The sequence below is a fragment of the Ogataea polymorpha genome (genome assembly GCF_001664045.1).
Source record: "Ogataea polymorpha strain NCYC 495 leu1.1 chromosome Unknown OGAPOscaffold_2, whole genome shotgun sequence".
NCBI lineage: Eukaryota > Fungi > Ascomycota > Pichiomycetes > Pichiales > Pichiaceae > Ogataea > Ogataea polymorpha.
This window is the reverse complement of record NW_017264699.1, coordinates 1,010,217-1,024,402: the sequence shown is the minus strand read 5'-3', so window position 1 is coordinate 1,024,402 and position 14,186 is coordinate 1,010,217. Positions and strand designations below refer to the sequence as shown.

At 41.1% G+C, this 14,186-nt stretch overlaps 9 protein-coding genes across 9 annotated transcripts; 5 read left to right on the top strand and 4 right to left on the bottom strand.

Annotated features, from left to right (window-relative positions):
• Positions 1–754: 754 nt before the first annotated feature.
• On the top strand, positions 755–1,831 carry OGAPODRAFT_15832 (uncharacterized protein; the record flags this gene model as incomplete). The annotated part of the gene is made up of 1 exon (XM_018353991.1): positions 755–1,831. One exon carries the CDS (start codon positions 758–760, stop codon positions 1,793–1,795), a length of 1,038 nt encoding a protein of 345 aa, XP_018212463.1. The 3' UTR covers positions 1,796–1,831.
• A 95-nt stretch (positions 1,832–1,926) lies between these two features.
• Positions 1,927–3,397, top strand: OGAPODRAFT_15831 (uncharacterized protein). The gene has a single exon (XM_018353990.1). It carries the CDS (start codon positions 1,957–1,959, stop codon positions 3,352–3,354), a length of 1,398 nt encoding a protein of 465 aa, XP_018212462.1. The 5' UTR covers positions 1,927–1,956; the 3' UTR covers positions 3,355–3,397.
• A 56-nt stretch (positions 3,398–3,453) lies between these two features.
• Positions 3,454–5,431, top strand: OGAPODRAFT_92897 (uncharacterized protein). Its single transcript, XM_018357242.1, has one exon. The coding sequence runs from the start codon at positions 3,475–3,477 to the stop codon at positions 4,471–4,473; it is 999 nt and encodes a 332-aa protein (XP_018212461.1). The 5' UTR covers positions 3,454–3,474; the 3' UTR covers positions 4,474–5,431.
• On the bottom strand, positions 3,454–5,496 carry OGAPODRAFT_98361 (uncharacterized protein; the record flags this gene model as incomplete). The annotated part of the gene is made up of 1 exon (XM_018358009.1): positions 3,454–5,496. One exon carries the CDS (start codon positions 5,494–5,496, stop codon positions 4,474–4,476), a length of 1,023 nt encoding a protein of 340 aa, XP_018212460.1. The 3' UTR covers positions 3,454–4,473.
• A 959-nt stretch (positions 5,497–6,455) lies between these two features.
• Positions 6,456–8,047, bottom strand: OGAPODRAFT_23440 (uncharacterized protein; the record flags this gene model as incomplete). Its single annotated transcript, XM_018355246.1, has 2 exons — positions 6,456–6,627; positions 6,672–8,047. 2 exons carry the CDS (start codon positions 8,045–8,047, stop codon positions 6,456–6,458), a joined length of 1,548 nt encoding a protein of 515 aa, XP_018212459.1.
• A 690-nt stretch (positions 8,048–8,737) lies between these two features.
• Positions 8,738–9,397, bottom strand: OGAPODRAFT_11956 (uncharacterized protein; the record flags this gene model as incomplete). The annotated part of the gene is made up of 1 exon (XM_018353301.1): positions 8,738–9,397. The coding sequence occupies one exon, from the start codon at positions 9,395–9,397 to the stop codon at positions 8,738–8,740; it is 660 nt and encodes a 219-aa protein (XP_018212458.1).
• A 235-nt stretch (positions 9,398–9,632) lies between these two features.
• Positions 9,633–10,078, top strand: OGAPODRAFT_98358 (uncharacterized protein). The gene has a single exon (XM_018358008.1). The coding sequence runs from the start codon at positions 9,664–9,666 to the stop codon at positions 10,021–10,023; it is 360 nt and encodes a 119-aa protein (XP_018212457.1). The 5' UTR covers positions 9,633–9,663; the 3' UTR covers positions 10,024–10,078.
• On the bottom strand, positions 10,043–11,696 carry OGAPODRAFT_15826 (uncharacterized protein). The gene has a single exon (XM_018353989.1). It carries the CDS (start codon positions 11,685–11,687, stop codon positions 10,116–10,118), a length of 1,572 nt encoding a protein of 523 aa, XP_018212456.1. The 5' UTR covers positions 11,688–11,696; the 3' UTR covers positions 10,043–10,115.
• Positions 11,697–11,824: 128 nt separating this feature from the next.
• Positions 11,825–14,182, top strand: OGAPODRAFT_75521 (uncharacterized protein; the record flags this gene model as incomplete). Its single annotated transcript, XM_018356037.1, has 1 exon — positions 11,825–14,182. One exon carries the CDS (start codon positions 11,825–11,827, stop codon positions 14,180–14,182), a length of 2,358 nt encoding a protein of 785 aa, XP_018212455.1.
• Positions 14,183–14,186: the final 4 nt, after the last annotated feature.

Genomic DNA, 14,186 nt, shown 5'->3' with positions numbered 1-14,186 from the left:
GTGACTCCTTGACTTCTCGAGTGTCGTCATCATCAATGAAGTTTCTGGATACAACACCAAAAAAAATGAGAGAAACTGAAGTCAACGTGAACCACGAGCGGAACTTGACGCGTTTTAGTCGTGATGAAAATCTAGCTTTAGTTGAGAATTGACGTTTTTTGAGCAGTTCTCTAGTGCCAGCTATAAGGTTGGCATTTCTTAATCCATGGTATGTGCTGAATGAGCGCGGTAGCGATACCTTAATTGTGGCAGCTGCAAATATTGACGTTTTCGCGTAGTGTACGTTCTGATGAGGACGGGGGATTTTAGCAAATCTATGATTGAAGCCCTTCTGCTGTTGATTGTATGCATTCAATGAAGCGCGCGTCAGTGGCTTGTTCAAGATCTTGTGCTTGTCAGTCAATGCTCTAGATTTTATAAACATTTTAGCCATCGTGGATATCAAAAGCTAACAAAACCCCCTAAGGAATTTTTCGTTTGTTGAATAAATCTGCATGTGCGTTTGATTCTCGTGGTCCCCGGAAGTTTTTCTGCTATATTTCTCTAAGTTTGGAAGATGCGTAGTTGTAAGTCCTGATAAGTGACATTCTGAGCCAATGGCATTTTGGCCAGGCGTATCCTTATAGGTTGTCATATACGTTAGGACAGCGCCGTTAAGCCAGCATTCCGTGGTTTTTGGTGGTGTAAAGATGTTTATAATAAGAGTAAGCTTTGCCACCAGTTTTCGTTCAGACAAAAATATACCATCCCATAACTGATGTCCCCTATTTCGTCTTCAAGTTCGGCCAATTTGCTTTCGACCACAGTGTCTGTAGCACCCTTGGTTCTGTTGTCTGTGGTGGACCATTATGAAAGAGTAATGAAATCCTCGGCATCTTCAATATCGGGGTCAACAAAAAGAGTTGTGGGTGTTATTCTGGGAGATAATACACAAAGGCATTCTTTAAAGGTCACAAATTCATTTGCCATACCATTCGAGGAGGATGAGAAGAACCCCGATATCTGGTTTTTGGATCACAATTTCATTGAAAACATGCTTGAGATGTTTAAAAAGATCAATGCCAAGGAGAAGTTGATCGGATGGTATCATTCAGGTCCCAAACTCAAGAGCTGCGATCTCAAAATAAACGAGATTTTCAAGAAATTTACACCTTATCCCCTCTTGCTGATTGTAGATGTTAACTCGACCGACAAGATTGACATTCCTACTGACTGCTACACATCGATTGAGGAGATCAAGGAGGACGGATCATCAAGTGAAAAAACCTTTATACATTTGCCTTCAACTATTCTAGCTGAGGAAGCAGAGGAGATAGGAGTTGAGCATCTACTGAGAGATATCAGAGATCAGGCTTGTGGAAATTTATCAATCAGGCTCACAAATAATTTCAAGTCGCTCTCTTCACTCAAGGAACGGCTTCTCACCATTGTTGGTTATCTGAGCAAAATAATAATGGGAGAGTTACCTGTGAATCATGTTATTTTAGGTAAATTGCAAGACATATTCAATCTTCTGCCAAACATCAGCGCATTTTCTGCAGACCTCTTGGATCAGGAATCTGGTGATTCAGAGAATAAGCACCTCACTACTGCTTTCAATGTGAAAACGAATGACGAGCTTATGATTTTGTATGTAAGCAGCTTAGTCAGATCAATCATAGCGTTTAATGATCTGATCGACAACAAGATTCAAAATAAGAAATCAAATGAAGCAAATCTAAAAGATTCCAGCTTACCTGAGGTTAATGACGTCGATGACAATGCGATGGAAGGGGTTCAGACCGAGAGATCTTGAAATTAAATAGAAATGAAACATCATTGCTCTTGCTTGTGTAATCGTAATCTTGTCGCGTTACCCGTCTAAGAAAACCTGGAAAAAATGCATATCTTGCAAAACTTAGAACAGGCCTAACTTTGATTGTCCTTCGGCACGCTTCAGCCTCTGCGATCAAAAAGATGTGGAAGATGCAAATTCCGGGGATACCTTTGTTCTCAAATCCTAACGTATGTTGGGTTCCGATTACTGTGTTCCACTCGACGGTGAAAACCCCATTTACCAAAATATCACGAAGATTTTATTATTACTCAAACGAACAGTTGAATAACGTTGCTATAAATTTCGACCGTAACGATGTCCAGAGCAAAACCAAAAAGAAACTCAACTTACAGTTTGATCCAAACTACAAGCTGTTAAATTTGCCGTATACATCGAAGTCAATCCCGAATAAGGCTTCTGAGAATTCTACGAATGTCATCAAATCAGTCGCAAAATCAGCTTTGGCCTGCCATCCTCGCCCTGATATATCACATATTCCATTTGAGGTCAAACCCAAAACTGAAAATGCAAAGAAGTCTTCAGTTCTACAGCGCGTGTTACAAGACGAGAGTCCCAATCTGAAACAACTCTGCGCTCCGTATTTGGCACTCACAAAACCTCAACTGACATTCCTTATCATGTTATCATCCATATGTTCGTATGCTTTAGCTCCTAATTCTACAAGTTTGTCAGAGTTTGTTTGCTTAACTCTAGGGACGCTAATGGCTTCTGGAAGCGCTAATGCGATCAACATGGCAAGAGAACCTGAATTCGATAGGCTGATGATAAGAACGCAAGCTCGTCCTGTTGTCAATGGATCTGTCACACCTAATGAGGCCTTCATATTTGCATCGATGACTGGCTTGCTTGGTTGTACAATTTTATACTATGGAGTTAATCCGATAGTCGCTGCATTGGGACTCGTCAATATTGTCCTCTACTCATGGATATACACGTCTTTGAAAAGAGTGTCAATCCTCAATACTTGGGTTGGTGCAGTTGTGGGGGCTATCCCGCCCTTAATGGGTTGGGCTGCATGTTCAAGTTTAAGTGACCCTGGCGCATGGTGTTTGGCTTTACTGTTGTATGCATGGCAATTTCCGCACTTCAACTCCCTGAGTCATAACATTCGTGATGAATATAAGCGTGCAGGTTATGTCATGACCGCTTATGAGAATCCGAAATTGAACGCTAGAGTATCCTTGAGGTACTCAATACTGATGTTTCTGATTTGTTTTGGGTTGTGCTACTACAACGTGACCGATCCATTTTTTATGCTTGACTCTAGTGTTTTGAATGGATGGATGGCATACATGTCCTTCAGATTTTGGTGGCAACAGCGTTTGAACTACTCGCGTAAAGTTCAAGAAAGCGGCGGCCCATCTCAAAAAGCTATCGATTTAGCCAACTACTATGCTAAGAAGACTTTTTGGAGCTCTATATGGCAACTGCCTGTGGTATTAGTCTTGGCAATGCTCCACAAAAAAGGACAGTGGGATAGATTTTTTCAAAGCGAAGAAAGACATTTAACAGCTTGACTTGTGCAAAGATGTTTAGTTTCGCTCATGTAAATAGACCCTCAAAAAAATAAGATGTCTGAATATTGTGGTCCTTTTTGAGCGCCTGCTCAAGTGTTGATCATTTCGGCTTCTTCATTTATGTTTTTACCAGATCTCATTCCCCGTGATGCGCATCATTTATGGATGCTGGAGTCTAACACAAGACAATCTACGAAATCACAGGAGAGAGGATCCGATATCAATGCAAGCCGATTTCCCCCTCTATCCTCGTATTCACCTGCATTGCCGACCCCAATCAGAACATCAGACGCGTCCAGGGGGTTGATGTTATTACCATCAGAACAAGCAAGTAATACTACGTTAGAGTATTTGGCGACTTCCATATGCCAAGATCTGACATATCTTAGCGACCTCAGCAAAGTTGGCTATAGTTACCTGAAACCGATGGGACTTGAAAAAAGCATGAAGCAAATATCTGAGGAAGAAGAATACGATGATGATCCTATTAATTTCGAAGGTGGGGATGCGTTCACAGCTGCAGATGAAGACGAAGATGTGGACAACATAGTTGGTAATAGTGTTGAGGAGCTTACTCATTCCCTTCATTTGAACAATGATACGGAAGCCGATCTTGATGCTGATATTCCTAACAATGATGCCTACTCTCTGGACTTCAACACTGATGGTGATGGTGATGATGATGGTGATGATGATGATAGTGACGGCGGCGATGGCATTATGCGTGATGACAACGCTGTCGTTAATGATGCGGAAGCATTCATGGTCCCTGAGGAATATCAAGATGATCATAGCATTTCGATTAATGGCCCAACTGAGATTGATTCAAACCCCCCAATCGCAGATGTTGTGACTGAAAATGTATTGCTCCATTCTGGGCCTCTTACGTCAACAACTGAGACTACTGAAACGTCTGCATCAAACCATGTAAGAACTGGTTTTGCTGGTCGAGAAGGAGATGAGACTGCAACAGGTGATACCTCTCCACAAACTCCATATATGCATTCGCATGATAATGCCGATTTACGAGACAGCCCCTGTTTAAGGTCCCCCGGGCTGAGAATAGATGTTCATGCAAACACCACCAGGTCATCTGATTATGACATGACTATAGAATAATTATCGATCCGTCAAGGAAGCAAAAGGATCCCGTACAAGCGATTCACATTTGCCCTGGCTTATTTCATCAACCTTAGCTTTCTGCAAGTGAATTGCTGGGACCATCCATTTTCCACAGCTACACCGAGAGCCTCTCCATGAATACCCTCCCACTTTGGCCTTACATTTGGGGCACAGAAATTTACCCTCCAATTCACTTTGTGATAATTCTGGTTGCATCCACTGAAGCGGCTCGACAAAGTAATGTGTACACTCATTTGCGCCCCTTTGAGTGCTCCTAATTCTTTTTGATTTGTAAGCGTTTTTAACGAAAAACGCTTGCTTATCTTTGTCACTTGATGGTGGTTCATGAGGTATGAATGATGTTGAATTTGCAAGCACACCCCTACATCTTCTGCACCTCAAAACACTCGGTGCGTTGAAATCAGTAGAATCGTCTCGATATAAGTCGTCAGATTTAACTAAAGCCGCATGATTATCGCAGCCAAGTTCCAATACCATTTGTTTATATGTTGCAATACCCTCCAGTATTTTCGTACTATCCTGACACCCCAGCTCTTCGTATAGTTTCAGCTGATAAATAAAGGTATCATTGGGGCAAACGTCTGACTTAACTCGCTTCATTGCATAGAGAGCAACCTTGAGACTCATCTGATAGTATTTCATTAAAAAAGCTGCCAAGATTGTTGGAGACCTAGAACACCCAGCATTGCAATGTATTAGAATGTTAGATTTATGCTTGGCTACTTTTGCAGTATTGGGTGTCTGGTCTGGATTTCCATAAAGGGCAAAGCAAATGAAACGATTCGTCTGTTCAAAAAAACCTATGATATTAGACTTTTCATCATCGTCCACGGAAATTTGAAGGTGACGATAAGGATCCTTAGTATAAAAATCAGGTATACTTTGTTTTTGTACCGAGATAATATACTCTATTCCGTGCTCTTTTCTTATGTCCAAACCTTTGTAAAGGGGCTCAACCGAGCTTATGTAAATGCCCCCCAATATTCTGTACACAGACATTGTATAAGTAAGTAGGTCTCAAAAAATCAAAAAAATTAGTTTTTCCTCTAAAAGGCAAAGGGTTTTTATTGGAGACTTAGTTACTGCTTACTTACTACAACGCTCTGATGAAGATCATACTCTGTGCGCTAGTTTCCCATACAAGCGCTCTGCTTTAAGTCACATGATCCCTGGATGCTTTTCAATACTTGTAACCATTTCCGCCCCTAGCGTTCATTTGTGGCTGGGTGTTGTAGTGGTTCCTTGAGTTTCGATGCCCTTGCTGTCTCATTGATACCGGCATAGCACCACTCGCAAAATTCTGGTTTTGGGGAATTCCATAGGGCATCTGTGGGACGCTTGGGGGCGGCTGGTAAAATGGAATGAATTGAGGTTGTTGAAATTGAGGAACCACAAATGTCGGCTGGGGCATGTGCATATTGTGAGGATCCATCTGCATAGGCTGAGCCATCATTACAGGCTGAGGCACTGGCGGATGCTGTTGAGGTGGAGGAGCCATGATCGGGAAAGGTTGAGCTGAGACTTGATACATCCTTTTTTGCATCGGTGGTATTGTAGCTGGGGACCCCATCCACTCAGGCTGTTTCGAAAATGCCATTTTGTATGATTCCTCAACGGTTGATGGCCAGGTTGGAGGCGTCGCAAAAGGTTTTTCGATATTAATTATAAGAACATTCTTCGTTTCGTTCTTTTCCTCATACTCGATTCGCGCCTTGATAAGCACGTTAAATTTGGTGTTGAAAATACTTCCACAGGTACTATGAATTGCCAACTCCTTTGGTGATTTACCTGGAGGGAAAAAAGATGCTGTTTCTTTCTTGTTGCGCTGCTGTGGAGATTGTACCATCTCGCCGGAGTTTAAAGCTGGAGAGTTTCTTGAAGATGAAAAGCTTGGCGAAAAAGGAACTGAATTTGGATTCATTTTGAATGTGGGAGCAGTTCTCGGGTCCATCTTTTTTTTACTCAAAATAGGGGTAGGGGTCTTGGAATCGATATTGATGTCCGCAGTTCTCGAGTGATCTTCCTCTTCGTCCTCTTCTTTTTCTTTTTCTTCTTCTTTTTCTTCTTCTTCTTTTTCTGCTTCCTCTTCTTCTTCTTCTTCTTCTTCTTCTTCTTCTTCTTCTTCTTCTTCTCTTTCACTTTTTTGCACAGTTTCGCTGTCTTTTGTTCCAGACTTTTTCATTATCTCGTTCTGTTTTTCTTTATCTTTCGAAAGTATAGGAAGTAAATCTGGAGGAATCTTTGATGGCACTTTGAAAGTTGCCGAGAATTCTCGTAAGGAATTGATTTCATTCTTGTGATTGAGCTTCCTGCTTTCAGTTGTTGTGTTTCTCAGGCGCTCAGAGTGAGAAGCTTGTGTCTGGTGGTCACTAGAGCCGTGATCATGTGAATCCAAGCCAACCGATGACTCGAAAGTAGAATCTTTTTTGTGTTCAGTGGCTGAGCTGGTAACTATGGCAGGATCACCATGAAAGTTGGCACCACGATTTCTAGGAGGTACGTACTTGCCTGTGGCAGCCGATCTCAATTCAGTCTTATGAACTTTGGTATTAGCCTTCAACATTCCTAATAGTAATGCATCACCCTCGTTCTGAGAGACAGGCTCTCTGGCAACACGTGAATATTTGTCTTCTTCGTCAACTCCGCTATCATCTACTATAATTCCTCTCTCCTCAGCAAGGTGTATATTACCATTGTGGCCTTGAGACTCAATTTCCCTTGCTATTTTCTCAGCTTCCTTCAACCTTTGTTCGTAGTCTGGCGCATCTTTAGAGATTTTTGTGGTGTACAAATCCTCGTCGTAAGTGGACTGGATACCAAATTTACGTTCGTTCACTTCGAATTGATCCCAATGGACGTTTGAGTCAACATCCTCCAAACCATCAGTCAACCTTGCATCAGTATCTTCATCCGGGACCCATTTCTGCAATTCCCTCTCGTGGAATGCAGAGTTAGCGGATATATCGATGTCTGTCCTAAAACTTCTGCCTGAGGTATTCAATCTCGGTTTTCCAGGTTGCTGAATAGGTTCGAAATCGACATCCTCGAATTCCATCTTCAATATATCCTTTTCAGAAAAAATTAGCGTCTCTTGAAGCTCAGCTTTATTATTGACCTCTTCTGATGGAGTAAACGAGCCTTTTTTCAGTTGCGGGTATTTCAAAATTAAGCCAACTCCTGAATTCGTGATGTCACCAGTAGTGTATAAAATCCCATCATAAGTAGCTCCGGAGCTGGTAGTTATTTTACTCTTACAACCAATACTCCGGATAAGTCCAAACAATAATCGATCGTTCATATGCCTCAACGATGCTTCTTGGTCCTGAGCTGAGTTCGCCAGATGATACGCAGGTTGATTACCCTGCGTTGTGCTCACCTGAGCGGCGCTATTTGCCTTTCTTCCATTGGCCGCGAAAGTGGACGCACTGGAATTGGGTGCTGAAGATACATTGACATGTGACCAATTTTTCGAGCCTGTACGACGGTGCTGACTCCCTCCAATGAATTTGGATCCAGATGGGTTATTCGACTGGCTGCCTCTTGAAGTCATCTACAGTTGAAATAAGCCAAAATATGAATCCAATCGAACAATGGTGGTCCTAAAATGAAACTTAACAGGACTACCACGGACCCCTTATCCCCAATTTTCGGCTCATTGAATCTTGGCACGTAATGAGGTTATGAGCACTGTAATAGACGCGTCTAATATGGTTCGACCTCAAAGCACCTTAACGGAGCTCATAACCAAAAAAATAAGACTAACTAAAATTTGCTGATTGGTCGGTCCTTCAGTAAAGTTGAATTGTGCAATAATAAACTGATTTGTTTTTTTCATCAGCAACACATAAGCGACTTTAAGTAGCATTGAAGTGACACAAGAATGAGACCAACCAATCCAACATTCAACGCTGCCGTAAGTACACCTCTCAAATTTATCAATGGACTAACGTATCCAGAAATCGAGCTCCTTTATCAAAAGTATTCCAGTTGAATTATATCCGCTGTTCGCAGCCTGCGGAATGGCATGCGTTTCCGCCATCTACTTCTCCTCCAAGAAATTGAGAACGGACAAGACGTTGAAGCTGGGGAGAGAGGTCCCCAAGTTTGATGACAAGCTGGAGGAAGTTATCAGCAAACAAGAGTGAAATATTGTAAGCAAACGTTTTTATACATCAGAATCAATGCTATATCAAGGTGTCCTAGATATGTGCCAATCTAGGTCAGTATAGATTAGCAAACGTCAATGGCTCTTCTCATCTTTCAAATTCGTATAAACCTGTGTAACGTCGTCAAGATCTTCTATACTTGCGATAAATTTCTCGTAAACGGTTCTAGTCTCTCCATCGGTAATGCAAACTGCCATTTCGGCTTTTGGTATGAAACCAATCTGCATCTCCTTAATCTTGTAATCATTTTTCAGTTCATTTGCAATCCTTCCGAATTCTGCGGGATCAGTAATAACTTCTACGAGGTTACTTTCTTCATCAACCTCCTGTATATCCTCGGCTCCGAGCTCTAAAATCTTCTCGAAAACAGCATCAAAATCCGAGTTCTCTATATCAATCAAAATCATTCCCTTCTTATCAAACATATAGCTTGTAGGAGTCATGCTCAAACCGTATTTGTTAAAACAGGGCCTCAGGAACCCCAATGTTCTATTTTTGTTATCTGTTATTGCTTCGACAACTATTGCTACACCACCAGGTGCCATACCTTCATACAGTACCGTCTCCATTTTATCTTGCGATTTGAGCTCTCCGGTTCCTCTCTTTATGGCTGTCTCAATCACTCTTTTTGGTATGTTCATGGACTTCGCTTGATCAATTGCATTGCTGAGCTGAATATTTTTCGACAAGTCTGCTCCGCCTACTTTGGCAAGCATTGTCAGTTTCGATGACATCTTGAAGGATATAGCTGCTTTAGCGGCATCATTTGCTGCCTTTTTATGCTTTATGTTTGCCCATTTACTATGCCCAGCCAATGGATACATCGATAAGTGGAATCCTCGAGTCTTGCTAGTCTCAGCAAGCCTCTTGTAGACTTTGGAAGATAAATGAAACATCAGACTTACAACTGTAATTACGAGAGAAGTTATAAAAAAAAAAAAATATGGCTGCCAAATTTGTCGGATAGCGTTGTTCATAACGTAAGGTCACAGCATTCGCTATGGAGGCAAATAAAAAGAGAACGTTGATCGCCGTCATGGGTGATGAGGACACCATCACCGGCATGTTGCTTGCAGGGATCGGACAAGTGTCAAACGAACCGAACAAAGAAAAAAACTTCCTGGTTTGCACTGATAACACAAAAGAAGAAGAACTCCAATTATACTTCAACCAATTTGTTCAGAGAGATGATATTGCTATCCTTCTGATTAACCAGCATATTGCGGAGAGGATCAGATTACTCATAGATATGTTTACAAATCCTTTTCCAGCCATACTTGAAATACCTTCCAAGGATCATCCATATGACCCCGAAAAAGACTCAGTCTTGAGAAGAGTGAGAAGATTATTTGGTGAATAGAACCAATGTTATCTGTATCAAATATACGTAAGACTCCAATAGCTGAGAGTTACTCGCGAAAACTTAAATCTGTACTGTAGGTCATGACCTATTCACCTTCTCTTTTTGTTTTTCTTCCTCTTTCCGCCTATGTTCTTATTCTCTGACAGGACATTGGATGAATCTTGCGGTTCATTTTCTTTTAATGGCTTTTGATCAAGTTCTGTAGGCGAAGACCCTAAACCACTGCTTTGTAGGTTGGTAATCTGTGCATCGGACGAAAACTCGTGCTTTTCAACAGCGCACTGTTCGGAAGCAGATTCAACAGACTCAGTATTTTTTCCCTCAAGATTATCTGAAACGCCATTTTGATTGTTAGAGACAGCGGCCTCTGGAACTTCTGATATATTATTCAGTAAAGTCTGACTCATATCTTGTGAGTCTACTTCAGTTTTGTCATCTTGTATGCATTGATTCACGCCTTCATTTCGTAACTCTTTTAGAGAGGAGTCGTCCCGCTTCATCGTCTCTTCAGAAAATTCGCCGGCATCATGAGATTTGTCCTTTTCCTGAGCTTCTTCAGTTTCCTGTTGATTTGAGCCGTTATCATTGTCACTTGGAGAGCCTGGTTCAGTGAGATTTGATGCGTGCATGTTCTCCTTTTCTTCTGTTAGAGCTTCTGCCTCCACTAAAGTCCCCTCAACGTCTACTTTTGAACTAGTTGGTTCTCTTTCCTCATTGAGCCGTTCCTCAAACATCTCCTTAGGATCAATTGTGCTCTTTCCATTCCTGTTTCTTGGATCTTGATTGATTTCACTGGTGCTGTCAATCCTCACCTCATTTTGGCTTTGATCTACCTCAGATCCAGTTGAGTCCCAAAACTCTTTCTCCTTCCAAATAGGATTTTCAGAGTCTAGATAAAATTTGCTGACACCGACAATCCGACGTTCGAGTTCACAAGCCTTCAGCCACTCGGGGCGTACGATTGGAATGTTGAGGGATTTCGCTTTTTCATACTCAGGGCCTGTTTTGCGAGTACATATAAATTGCGTGGTATCAATTTTCACCTCCCTCGATATCGGCCTTGCTCCAATTTTGTTGAGTGATTCTTCTATGTCTTGCAATGTGAACGGTTCACTATCAAAATCAATCACCCCAATGCAAACGGTTATGCCGCTCAAATCTGTCATCTTGTGAGTTCTCAATTCGATAATGTTCGAGAGATAGCTGCCAGCACTGGTCTCGAGCTTTAAATGAAATTTATACTGAGTATCGACTGGCAGTCCACTTAACTTGATATTTTTTTTTGACAAAGGGCTCCTTATTTGCCCTATCTTTGTTCCATTCTTGTACAGTGTGAGAGATTTCAACTCAGCTGTGCCGAGCTCCAACGACTCCCATTCAAGAACGCAGGATGTTTGGGTAACGTTGACAATTTTGAGCTTAGGACATTTTGGTTCGTTTTTACCAAAAGTGTTGAAAATCTCTTCCTGCAGCCTATCAAAGGCCGAATCCTCAGCTTCCTCTTGCTTGAGATCTCTTTCGCAGTGGATCTTAACGATAGATCCAGCCGATATTCCATCTGGCAGGAGAATAGTAGGGAACTCGATCAGATGATGATCCTGTGTAAGTAATAATGCAAGCGATGCATCAAGTTTTCCTACAGTCAGAGAAACCTCGACCATTGTTCTGCCGCGTTACAAGAGTGAAAGTTTCTAAACACCTTAATTAACTTTGAACACATCAGAGCTGTCAAATTTAATCATGGGCAAGAAAGTGTATTATTTTGATCAAATAATAATACTCAGTACCTTAAACAAAAATGTCTCTCAACTATTCCGATTTCCCTGAGAACCTTGCTACAAGTTATGCGTTTGAGAAAACTCCACGACTAGATCCTCAAGTAGAAGATGCAAATGTCCATATCCACTTTGCAAAAGTTTTGAAAGACTTTAGAGTAAATTTCGGTCACCGTCTTGTTAACGAATTAATCAAAGATTTCCGAAAGTTCTCGGCTCAGGAACTTCTGAGTTGCTACGAACAGAATGCAGATCAAAGCATAATCGAAAACTGGATTTTGGAAAGTCAATTTTGGGACTTGGTAGAAACAGTTTTTCAAGACAGATTTGTCAAGGATTTATCTAATCGTGATAAGGAGGTTCAGAGGATGAAAAAGATCAACAAATTTACATCTAGATCCATTATGTCAGACAATGCTCTGATGCAGAATTCTGAGCTGTCCCGAATTTACCTCCTGATGAATTGGCTTTCGAAAAGTTTCAAACTTGATCTTATTAATAACGACGACAAAATTGATGTGAGCTCGTTGCCCGCAACCAAATGGCTTAATACGAAAATGCGAATTCAATCCAACAATCTAAGAGATGCACATGGGTATCTTGACGACGATTTTTATCTGCGCAATTCCAGCGATGGTTTACATGATGATGATAGACGTGAGAATGATAATTTTTTCAAAGCTTGCTTCTACTTGCTTCTTTCCGGAGAGACAGAACAGCTATTTCAACTGTGTGAGAATACAAATAACTGGGGTTTCTCGCTCATATTGACAGCTTTGCAGGATTATATTGACCCTAGAGTTGAACTGGATGACGATGCTGCAAAGCCTGTAGGCGTGAAGAATACAATCTTGTGGAGACGCTCTTTATACAGGTTATGTCAGGCCAAAAATCTCTCTAAATACGAGAAAGCGTGCTACGGATATCTCTGTGGAGATGTTGACTCGTGCCAACAGCAGGCTCGCTCCTGGGAATCTAAATTGCTGATTTACCTCAATAATATTTTCCTTTATGAGCTAGAACAAGGAATGGTTGCATCAGAGTATCCCTTAAGCTCAAATTTAACATCTGATTGGTGTGCTTTTCGACTTTCCCGACCACCAAAGGTTGCGGAAACCATTACTGATGCGTTGAATATGATAGCATCTTCTTCAGATCAAATTATCAAAGATCAGAGTCAGCATCCTCTTCGTGTTCTTATGGGGTCTGTAATGTCCGATAACGTTGAGACTCTCATGAGAAATTGTTTGGATTCACTTCAAAGTTTATTACTACGGTCTGCAGGAGAATTCGACTCGTTTGAACTCACCAGTGACGCTTATCTATTAAGGGTCCTTGTCCATTTTGCGATAGTTTTGGAACTGATTTTCGGTGATCAATTGATATCAAATACCGAATACACTGAGTTGCTGAGATCCTATATTTCAAGGCTAATTTTATACAAGCATTATGACTTGATTCCAATTTATATTTCCTTCATCCCCAAGGATGAAGATTTAGTGGATTTATATTCACATCTGATTTCGCATTATCAATTTGAGAAGAGCGAGCGGGTCAAACAGCTCAAACTTATTAGACAGCTCAATTTGCCATTAGAATCAATACTGAGAAAAAGTGCCACGACACTATTCAATTCCACCAAGCACATGTATATTCACGATCAAGAAATCTGTCTAACCTCGGACGTGGCCGACTGTGATCGCAAATTGTTTAGTACAGTTTATTGGTTCCATGATGCTGGTATGCTGTGCGACTGCATTGAATCTATGGTTTCCCTTTTTAGAAGGCTATTATTATGTGGAAAGGTTCAAGCTACTATTGAGATGATTGAGTCGTTTAACGTATCTGATGTTATTCGCGATTACAAATACAAGGTCGAATCATTGGAGGGGATCGACGAACTTCCAAATGAATTTTCGAATGGACTGTTTGTGATTCCAGCTTTCAAACTTGATGAGTTGATGCAGTATCAGATATTTGCGGAAAATTTCAAGAGTTTGAATGAATTTCAACGGAACAGTCTCTGCATGAAGTCTGAAGCTCTTATTGAAAATGTGCTGATAACTTCATCTTCTATAGAACAACTCATTAAGTCGTTTTTGTTTGATCTTTCAAACGACCAGTTCATTGACCTGGAGGATCGCAAAATCTATTGTGAGCTGAGACAGCTATACATACCTGCTTTATTCGACATGACGTTCAACTTGTTGATCTCCTTCGAAAAGCATTCAAGTGATTTGCTGGTTAGAAAAGCAATGGAACTTGTTCACTTATTAAGCTCAAATGAGTTCAGACTCTATGAGGTGTTCAGAGCAGCTAAGAAACTCAAATCATTTCTGAAAAAGTTTGCTGCTTTAAGCAGTGAGAATTACATATTCTGATTAT